The following is an 11,458-nucleotide window of genomic DNA, read 5'->3' on the forward strand; positions in this document are numbered from 1 at the left end:
ATGATTTTTGCATGTTGATCTTATACCCTGCCACTTTACTGAATTTATTAGCTCTAGTGGCTTTGTTGAAATTTTTCAGGACTTTCTGTATGTGGGCCATTTTTTGACATTGCCATGACTGAGGCTTTGGGCACTCCCAAACTCTACCCCACCCCACTACCATCACACCATACAGGCACACACGCCCTACAACCCCTCTCAAGCAACACAGTCAGAGGATGCAAATAAAGCTGACTACAAGCAGATGAAATCACTACCTAGCTCTACTTCTCACTGCTTAGGCAGATAAAAATTTCCCAATATGAGCCATCTGGAAAGAAACCAGGAAAGAAAACAGGTCCAGGCAGAATGGAATCACATTTTATATTGAAGCCGTGCTTTGGACAGATTGGCAGAGCTCAAGGTGGCACCTGGGCTGGCCCCATCTCCCTTCTTCCTCCAAGCCATTGTTGAAGGCAGGGCAGAGGAGTGTTCCCATTGGGGTGACCCCACTGGAGGAGGAAATCCCAATTAGATACTTCTCCTAGACTTGTTAGGGGACTTTCCAGTCCACAGGAAGCAATGAGGTTAAAACATTGAGGAGTGCTGCCTCATAAAGAAGACTCTTCAGTACTGGAATTTGTTCAATATTTTCCTCCCCTCAAAACCTTTCATCCTCAGTGTGGGATTTTTAAGCTATTCAACTCTTGGTCCTCCCTTTCTCCCCTGATTTACCTCCCCCGACTCCCTAAATGATCATTCTGCTTTAGATGAGGTCATGCTCAGTATGATCCCAATTCCAACAAGCACTCTCGATCCATCTCCTTTATCCAGTCATTTATTCAGGCATCCATTCAGTGAGAATTTATTGAGCACCTATTATGTGCTATGCCCTGTTCTTGACACAGACGGTAGAGAGAGGAAAAGTGGTTCCTACCTTCCATGTGCAGAGTGAAGTGAGAGAAAAACTCATATTGACAGGCAGTTACACTCCTACATACACACACTACTCCAGGTCTTCAATCTGTTTCATCTTTACAAGAATAGACATCATCTCCCTCCTTAAAAACCTGCAGTAGATTCCTTGCCCTGAGGATAAAGATCAAAATCCTAATGTAGCCTGGTCAACCCCCACCTGCCTCTCCAGCATCACATTGTTGCACTCTCTCTGTAGCACACTGCCCATAGACTTTGCAGCCCCTGCCTGGACACTTCCCTATTCCTTCCCCATTTTGCCCTTTTAATCCTATTCATCCATCATATGTCAGCTCAAGAATCCATTTCTTGGGAAACCTTCTTGCACGCACCAAGTTAGGTCAGATTCCTTTGTCATTTACCTCAATCATTTTTTCTTTTATTCAGAACATTTATCTCCATTTATAATTAAACCTTCATTAGTGGGATTATTTGATTAATGTCTGCCTCTCCACTAGGCTGTAAGCTAATGAGAGCAGTGACTGTGCCTGGGTTTGGGCTCACAATTGTATCTCCAGCACTTGGCCCAGTGCTGACACATATGAGGTGTTCACTGAATATTTGCTGGATCCATCAATGAACAAATGAACAAACACTGAGTGCCTAGAATGTGCTGTACTGAGCAGGTTAGACAGGTAAGGAGGGAGCGGAAGTGACCCTAGGACCCATAACAGAAAGTTCCTCCCTCATGTCGGCACCGAAAAGAACCAATAAAGAGTGCAGATCATCAATCCCTTATTAGCAAAAACAGAGGGGTAGGGTCCCTGCAAGTCCTTATAATGCAGGAAGCCCAACCTCAGAGCACTTCTCCTTTGGAGAAAGCCCGTGCTCACCTCCTTCGAGCGTGTACTTTTGCTTCGCATTAAACTTTTCAGCTGTACACACTGACTACTCCTTCAATTTTTTCCTGCAACTGAGTTAAGAACCCTCACAGCACCAGCCCCTGGTTGAGTTCTCAACTTCTCCAAGAACTCCCCGGGCTCTCCAGCATTGATACCCTTTACTCAGTCCTGATAATACAGAGGTCATTAGGACTGCATCTGTGCCCTCAAGGAGTTCACAGCCAGGGAACAGAGAGATGAAAAACTATTATATGATGTTGAGTGCTGGGATTGATTTGCAATGTCTGCCATGGTCACAGGGTTAGCACAATGACTGCGTTAATGATTGTGCTCTGATCTGCTTAATCTCCATTATGTCATATTTTCTGTCTTAACCTACATCATATGCTATCTTAACCTAGATCATGGTGTGCTTTTTGCCATGTTTAAGACTTTGTACTTTAGCCCTGATTTTTAATCAGAGCAGTAAACCTTCTCTAAAATGTTAAAAATAGGCCTAATTTATATGCCTGCAAGATAAGACTATTTCCACTCCCTTCTTCACCACAGACTATGGTCTGTGCTAAGAAGTACTTCCTAGTAGCAGGGCCTTAAGTAACTGGCCAGGGATCCAGTAAAGGATGAAGGGTCAAAAAACTGAAGTCAGACACCATCTAGTGATCTGAGCTGAGTTTGTGTGGGTGTTTTTCAAAACCACGACAGGGAGAGTTTGGTCATTGTTTTTAAAATTGTGGTACCCTATATACAACATAAAATTTCTTATTTTAACCCCTTTCAAGTATAAAATTTGACAGGGTTAATTGCATTCCCAATGTTGTGCTACCTTTGTCGCCATTCATTACCAAAATTTTTCCCTCACTCCAAGCAAAAACTCTGTCCCCAGTAACCGATAACTCCCCAGTCTCCCTCTACCTCCTCCCCAACCTCTGGTAACTTGTAAACTATTTTCTGCCTCTGTGAATTTCCATATTCTAATTATTTTATACAAAGGAAATCATACAATAACTGTCCTTTTGTGTCTGGCTTATTTCACTCAACATAATGTCTTCAGTGTTCATCCATGTCATAACATGTATCAGAGCTTAATTCCTTTTTACAACTGAATAATATTCCATAGTATGTGTATACCACATTTTGTTTATCCATTCATCTGTTGATGGACACTTGGGTTGCTTCCACCTTCTGGCTATTGTGAATAATGCAGCTATGAACATTTGTGTACAAATAAATGATCTTTAAATGTGATAACAGAAAGATTTTGGAAGAGGCAACACTTGAGTTGAATCTTAAGTGATGAGGTAGCCAGTTGAAGAAGAAGGGGAAGGGCAGTTCCAGACAAAGGGAACAGCATCTCCAAAATGAAGGAGACCAGAAGCAACATGACGTGCAAGGAAATACAATTGTTTTAATGTTCTATATGACTCTAGCCACTCTAATTTTTGGAGGCTCCATAAAACACATGCATATGTTCAAGTGCATTCCATAATAAATATAACATGAAAAACTCTGCAAGAGTTGAATTGCAGAGACTAGTGTCATAATGGTACTTTTTGCAAGCGTTTATTTAAACATTTATTAATTTCAATTTCTCAGAATTTGGGGATATGTGTTTTGAAGCCAGTATAGTTTACACTGATGAATAAAATAGCACAACACTCAACAGTTCAAAGTTACTACATATAACATTCAAGGTAGAGAATGAGAAGAGATAAGGGTGGAAAGGTAGCTGGGAGCCAGAGTACAGAAAGCTATGTAAGTGACTTGGACTTTATCACAAGGCATTAAGGAATTTTGAACAGGAGAGTGATCTCACCAGACATTCCTGTAATATAGCTCACTCTGGGAATGGTGTGGAAGATGGATTGGAGGAGTCAAGACTGGAGATAGGGAGAGCCATTAGAAGGTTGATATTGAAGTAAGGCTCTAGACCAGAGCAAAAGAGAGCCACAAAAAGAAAAAGAAAGCAAGATCTATAGTGAGATCATACTCTGGACTGGGCATAAAGAGACCTGAGTTCCAGTACCAACTCTGCTATTATTGTTTGCCCTCTTTGGAACTCAGATTCCCTAGCTATAAAATGAAAGGGGCCCCCCACTGATTACTAGTGCTTCATGTTACTATTACTATTGCACAGAAAATCAGGTGTGTGTATTGGGAGGACTACCTGTGGACCATCCCTTGGCAAAATTGGGAATTAGCTATCATGGAATTCTCCATAAAATATTAAGTATCAGAGCACACTGTCACCCACCCTCACCAAGCATGTGAGGGACTGCCTGCTTCTTGGACCTACAACAAGCATTTTGCTGGTATTTGACAAAGAATATCAAAGGCCTAGCTGTCAGCATTTCTACTTCATAATGGTAATGACTCACATTTATAAAATGCTAAAGATATGCCAGGCACAGTTCTAAGCATTTGGCATGCATTATCTCATTTAATCTTTGCTACAGCCCTAGGAGGAATGTACTATTCTTACTCATATTTTATAGATGAGAAAAACTAAGACCCAGAGAAATTAAGAATATCTATATAGTTAAGAAGAGGCAGCAGAAATGGAATGCAGACTCAGGCATTCTGCCAAGAGTCCCTACTCTTTAACAATTATACTGTACTGCTTTCATGTCAGATAGCTATCATAGCTAATGTTTCCCTTATATGTTATGATTGAGCAGCTAAAACATGGTATGGATAATACGGCCTTCTGAGGAGTGCAGCCTAGACAGAGGATAGACTCTAAGAGTCAAGTCAATTGGGATTTGTCACCTGGATCCTTCATTTGCTGACTCTGTGACCTTGAATAAATTACTTCCTTCTCTGAACATCAGTTTTCTCATTTGCAGAAGGAGAGATAATAGTTACATCTTTCACATTGGGTTATTGTGAAGATTAAATTACAAAATGTTTATAAAACTCCTAAAATAGTGCATGCCACCTAGTATTATCACTATCACCATCATCATCATCATCATCTTCACCATCATCATCATCATCGTCATATTTATTAATAAGAGACCAGCCTGGTTCAGGGAAGTTATAAAGTTGAGTTCAGAGTAGGAAGACCTGAAAACTGTTTCTTAAGATTGTTCTGCATTCCAATTTGCCAATAGTAGGTCCCATATAGCAAATGCACTTGGGGAGCCCATCCTGGTTACAAATGGAAACCTTCTCTTCTTCCTCTGCTTCTTAAGCAGCAAAATGTCAGGGTAGAAGATATAATAGAACACTATGTCCTTGCAAGTTTGTTTGCGTGCCTGTTTTTAATACTGACATAGAACTAAAAAAAAAAAAAAAAATCCCTCTTTACTAAGGTCATTGTTCTCTTTTTTTAAATCTACCCTCCTGTAACGATTTCCTGTTTCCTTTCAGATTCCGCCTCTCTTTGCCAGAGTCTGATCGCAGCAATAGAGAGGTAGGAGGCGGAGCTCCCAGGCTCCCATAGGGGAGAAGGCTCAGAATTCTCCTATGTGCAGGATGATTGTTTTCTATGCCCCTGAGTGTTTGATTTCTCCATGGGTGTAGGTTTTAACTTCAAAGTTCTTTGTGTAGCTGCTATTCTACCTAGCCCATTCACTATTAAACAAGAGAGGAACTCTCTAACCCACTTTTATCTATGCAGAAAGACTTAAAAAAAAAAAAAGCAAAACTCTAAAAAAGGTTAAGACATTGAGAAATGCCAGGAAAACAGAAACTGTCAGAGATATTTCATTTTTCTAGAAAAAACAAGCCCCAAGAGTTAAATTTAAGGTCCAGAATCCCAAAGGAAGAGCCTATATGTAAATTAATAGGCCATGATTAATTTTGCCCTTCAAGGACTTTCTACCCTTCTTCTAAAATTGGGACAAGGCTGGTGGTGGGGATACCTTTTGTAGGGGGTCAGACTAGCGAATTTCTGATTGGAAAAGGAGCCTCTAACACACAACTTGGATACCTCCTTCCCTTGGGCTTCAGGAAGATCAGCCAAGTCACTTATTGGCATTTGGGTCCAGCTACAGGACTACTTCATTCATTCAGAGATGGCACTGTCTTCTTTGAATTAAGTGCATCCATGGATTTTGGAATCAGAATGCCTGGGAGGAACACAACCTGGTTCATGGTCACCCCTACACAAATTTTAATTATTAATATTATCATTATTCATTCATTTTACAAGTCCTTATAAGCCAGGAATTGTTCTAGATAATTAACAAAAGATGACATCCCTACCCTTGTGACGTTTACATGCTAGAGCAGTTGCTCTCAACTAGGGTCATTTTGTTCCCCAGGGGTCACTTGGTGATGTCTGAAGACCTTTTTGATTGTCAGTACGGTGGGGGTGCTATTGGCATCTTATGCATAGAATCTGCTAACCCCCCTACAATGCACAGGTCAGGGCCCACAACAAAAAAATACCAGCCCAAAACAGGAAACCCTGTGTGTGTGTGTGTGTGTGTGTGTGTGTACGACAGACAGACAGAGGTAAGAGAGAGAGGAACAGGTTAAGGGTGATAGGCGATAAAAAAATATATACTGTAGGTGCTAGAAAATGCTGTAAAGAAAAATAAAGCAGGACAAGAGAATAGGTGGTGGGGTAGATGATGCTGGAAGATTACAACCTCAGCGTTGTTGAGAGCATCATCTGAGATTACATATGAAATTCAGTTAGCACATTGCCTGGTACTACATGAGAAGCAGCAAATAAATGAGAGTCATTGTTTTTATATTTATCATAATAATTATTTCTCACAAGGTAGAGCCAGTGCTATAAGCTACAAGATGGGGAATAGATCTGGGGAAAATAGCCAAGAAGTCAGAGAATTTAGCCATGATGCCAAACAAGGTGTTTGTTGAATTTTAATTTTATGGGAGCATCCTGATTTTCAGATTGGGAAAATTAGAAGCCAGTAGCAATAGTATCAATGAGGTGGGAAATAGGTCATATCTTTCATGCCAGACATTGAGGTCTAAAATATCTGGGTTGTCTCCGGCACTATTGGTTAGAAGCCCCTGGCTTAGCCATTTGGTAGATGACAGACTATAGTCAATGAAAATGCATAGCTGACTTTCACATGAATAATATCTTGTGAACCCAGAGAAGGGCAAAATGAGTCAAAGTCTTCTAGGAACCTCCAGGAAAACTGCTTAGGATGGACCACAGAGTGTGCTAACCATGGCATTTATTAAAAAAAAATAACAGTAATAATATATACCAGGCACTAGTCCAAGCATTTTACATAATATTAACTTGTTGTATCCTGACAACAACACTATGAGATATTATCTTCAGTTTACAGTTGAGGAAACTGAGGCACGGAAAGCTTAAATGACTTTTCCACCATCACACAGTCCCTAATGATAAAACCAAGAGGTAAACCTAGGTAGTCTGGCTTTAGAGCCAGCATTGCTAAACTACAAAGAGCTTCTTCTCAGGGATTAGCATACAGGATGCTCAAAAAAGCATTTGTTGAATGAATTGGTGTTCAGCATAGTTCATTTATTTTTAATCCCTGAATCTCCCCAGGAACCAATACTTTGCTAAGATTATACAACTATACCACAGTTTATTAAAGATAATTTGGGTGTTTTGGTGATGCCCTTAACTTCAGAGCATAATATAATGTAGGGGAACTCCTGTGGCAGGAGTTCCCAATAATTAAAGGGAAGACTACTAATCTACTAGCTTTTCTTAATTATCTTATTGGGTAGACATCTAAGCTGTTTGCTACTACCCTGCAGAAGTGTGCATTAAGGAGAAAAAATGGTTGGGAAATGTTGTAATATGGTTTCCCATAAAATATCTATTGCTGTCTGGAAAGCCACTCTATCTCCACTATATTTGTGGGAGAGGTCATAGTTATTGCTCTCTAACCTGCTAAGTTCTGGGCTCTTGCATGTCAAAACCAGGCATGGTAATTCAAAGAGCCCTGAGTGGGTAACTGATTCAATTTCCCTTTCATTTTAGGTCTTGAGGTTTGAGAATATCCTGTCCTCCATTCTTCACTTTGGGGTCCTCCCACTGGCCAATGGTAAGCTTTTAGGAAACAATATGACTCTGATATCAGCTAAACATTGGGGATTTGGAGGGACTTTCCACCCCAGAGCTTGTACTTCTAGAATGTTATTGTGAATCCAGGCCAAAGCCAGAATTTACGAAGTTTGTGTCTTCAAAGATAGTATTGCAAAATTAGTTATTCCAGGTCCAAACCCTATTAGCAACTCTGTTTGCAGATGAAGAAAGGGCCAAATCTGGTTGAGTTAAGGAGATTGAAATCACTCTCCTTAGGTAGTAGGGAGTCTCCTTCAGGTTAGTGGGTAATGAGATTATTCTCCCTGGGTGGTATATTTGTGGTTCTAATGCAACGGCCACCAGCTGGATAGACACAGTTTTAATGAATTACAGACCTGGGCCTTATCCCTGCACCACAATTATTCACAAACTGTAGCATCTTGAGTTTAGCGCAGGAAAATATTTTTTATATCAGAGCCTAAAATATAATTAGGGCTTGCTAATTATGATATTTTCAAAACATAAATTGGGCAGGTTGCTAGCATTTTTCTTTCATCTAAATGCACAGAATTGCAAGTGCATTTTTATTAAGCACTGATTAATTAACAATTCTTCCAGGAAAATGCTTGGGACATACCATTCATGGAGAATGGAAAGATATTTGATTTAGAAGATACTTCATAGTCTCTTACTAAAAAGTTTGCCAAAACTTCTGTGCCCATGAACAATTATTTTACATTTTGTTCTATATTTTAGCAAAACTGCAGCAAGGATTGCCTCTGCCTAACCCATACAAAATCTCATTCGTCAATTCAGATATCAAAGTTCTTGAGGTAAGAATACTAGGCCCCTCTTCACTAGCCCATTTTTTTTCCTTAGTAGAAAAAGTCTCTTCCTGCTGTGTATTTTTGTTTGTTTGTTTGTTTGTTTGTTTTATTTTGTTTTGCTTTGTTTTCCCCCAGCCTATGGACTTTTATAAACAAGGCATTTAGCATTAAAAATGTGTAATAAAATGAAGCACATTTAAACTTGAGTTTTAAAAATCAGACCAAGTCCATTTCACTTATCAGCAAAATTTATTCACTCCATAGTGCAAGAAGATGCATTTTAGCATGCTTTATTTCAAATAGTCTGTAAGACAACCTATAAGGCTGTGCATGTTAGAACTATTTCATAGATGAAGAAACTACGACTCAAAGAGGTAAAGTGGCTCTTGCAGCTGGAAAAGGGTGTGGCTGGGACCAGACTGGCTCTTCTGATCTCCCAATCAGTGAACTTTCCTCTGAACCAAAGCCTCCCTACTCTGGATTCAGGAATCTGTTGAGAGCTATTTTCTGGCTTATCATTATTAACTAACTTCAGACACCTTTTTTCGCCTTCCTTTCTGCCACTTTTTTGTTTGGGGGAGGCAGAAATAAGTTTCTGATGGAATTCTCCAATCCCACACACTACCCTGTTCTCCCTTCTTATTACCTTTCCACCTCCTCCCCCCGCTCCCCCCCCCCAGCCTCTCCACCTCGCTCTCTCTTCCTCTCCCTCTCTCTCTCTGTTTCATGCACATGTGCACATACACCCATGAGATTCCATTAATGCTTCGGTCAGATCAGGTGACAATAATCCCAAATGACCCATTTCTATGTCTGAGACACTCAAAATAGGGCACAGGGGTAGAGGATAGGGCATGGGGCAGTAGGGCCTGTAAAAAACCCATCTGCCTCTCTCACCCCTCAGGCAAACCCAGACATCCTATGGCTGCAAGTGCCCAAAATTTGACATTATCTTCATTGTTGCATCCTTTTCAGGGTTTCATTTTGATTTCCACCGACCTGAAGTATGAACCATCCTTAAAGCAGCAGCCAAGTTTCCATGGTTGGGAAGGTCTGAACCTGTTAAAAGGATGGTGGAGCAGGAATCCAGCTTCCTGATTATCTATTTGCAATTCCACCACAGGAAGTGAATGTTCCTTAATTCTGCAGTAAACCCAAAGGGAAAGATGGTGCACGTTGGAAGTTGAAAGTCTTTGTGAAATTGGTTAGGCAGAAAGCTTTCTTTCTTGAGCTTTCAGGGACCTAAAGTGAGGCAAACTGGGCAGAATAGGGGGGTGTGTGCCTTTGTGGGGGGGGGGGCATGTGTTTGAGTATGTGTGTATGCATGTTGTTTGTGGCTGTGTTTATAAGATTCTGGGGCCAAGAGATAGGCGTACACATCTAATAAGGTAGATAAGAAACTCTAAAGTATATGTTCACATCGATTGTTATCAGTGGAGATTCCTTCAGTTCCCTAGGGTTTCCCCCCTCCCTTCATATTGAATTTTATGTTTTATATTTACTGTAACTGTTTCCTTTATTTAATTAAAATTGTTTTCTATCAATGTCATCCTTGTCTTTTTACTTGAGAAATTTCCTGCTCCCATTTTTTTTTTAATAAAACAAGACAGGGTATAGGGAAAAGGAGTATGTCTTTAATGTTGATGAAAACTGAGGTTATACGGATTTCAAGACTTGTTCAAAAAGGGAATTCCTTGCCTCTTGAATCTTTCCTGACAGAAACAGGGTAATCACAGGAAGCTCTGGATGTTGTGTCACTTCCAGAGTGTTCTTTTTCATTTTGTAAGTGTTTTCTTCCACAGATGAAATGAAGTGGTAGCTCAGAGTACTAAACCTGGATAATTCATAATTGATGGTGATGTTTATGTTGCTAGAGCACCTATCAGTGGGGGTAAAACAGGTGGGAAAGACGAAAGGGAACTAGTATGGATAATGTAAACAATGAATAGAAACAACAAACTTTGCTTTTGCAGAGTTGACAGTCTAGTGGGAGAATGGAAGAGAGATGTTTCAAGGGTGCTTACGTAGGCCCAGCCCTGTGCTGATTACTCCATGAGTTAGCTCGTTGAATTCTCACAACTTCCCGATGAAGAATTACGACCCCAATTTATAGATGAGGTATCAGAGGCTGAGGGATTAATCATACAAACTCATAAAACGGCAGGGGTAGAAGCTGAATCTGAGCCTTTCTGATTCCAAAGCTGCTATTCTTTATGTAAGATGGGACTAGAAACTGAAATCAGTTAAAGCTCTCTTATTGATCATGAACAAGAGACACTGAATATAAAACGATGAGCATGGAGAACATACTCATCAAAGAAAACTAGACTTGGGAAGTCCTGGGATCCACAAGGGCTGCTATATGGCCAGGCCTTTGTAGCATAGGCCTGGCGGTAATAGGTGCCCCCCTAAGTGTTTGTAGAAATAAATAAAGAAATGATAAATTATTATGTTTCATTCTTTCGGATGCCTGTTTTCCTGGCAAAACTTATTAAATACACATATACAAATTCATTCGGAAACACTACAATTTTTCAGTGGTGGCATTTATTTAAGCATGTTTGTCTTTCTCAGTGCAAGCAAATCTTTTTCTTCTCCCCATTGGAGAGAGCCTGCTAAGAAGTAAATTCCAAGCAGATGTATCCACTAGAGCAGTTGGCCCTGAACCAAATTCAGTGTGTTTTCATGAGCTGCTGAAAAGCACTTCCAAAACTAAGAATAAGTAGAAAATACTAAAATAGCTGCATTGAGTTTACCATTGGTCTAGAACAACTAGCGGAGATTCAAAAAGGTAAACACTAGAGGGCAGTTTAACTCAACAAGAGAAAAGCGATTGGTGCGAAGCGTTT

General features: G+C 40.2%; 1 protein-coding gene across 1 annotated transcript in view; it reads left to right on the top strand.

Moving 5' to 3' along the window:
• The window catches only part of BPIFC (BPI fold containing family C), a 35,573-nt gene extending 25,866 nt beyond the window's left edge, over positions 1 to 9,707 (top strand). Inside the window, exons 12-15 of the mRNA XM_037847348.1 lie at positions 5,166 to 5,208; positions 7,738 to 7,801; positions 8,539 to 8,615; positions 9,585 to 9,707. Of these exons, the coding sequence (XP_037703276.1) occupies positions 5,166 to 5,208; positions 7,738 to 7,801; positions 8,539 to 8,615; positions 9,585 to 9,707 (307 nt within the window). The remainder of the gene's footprint in view (positions 1 to 5,165; positions 5,209 to 7,737; positions 7,802 to 8,538; positions 8,616 to 9,584) is intronic.
• Positions 9,708 to 11,458: the final 1,751 nt, after the last annotated feature.

Source organism: Choloepus didactylus, chromosome 8 (genome assembly GCF_015220235.1).
Source record: "Choloepus didactylus isolate mChoDid1 chromosome 8, mChoDid1.pri, whole genome shotgun sequence".
Lineage (NCBI taxonomy): Eukaryota > Metazoa > Chordata > Mammalia > Pilosa > Megalonychidae > Choloepus > Choloepus didactylus.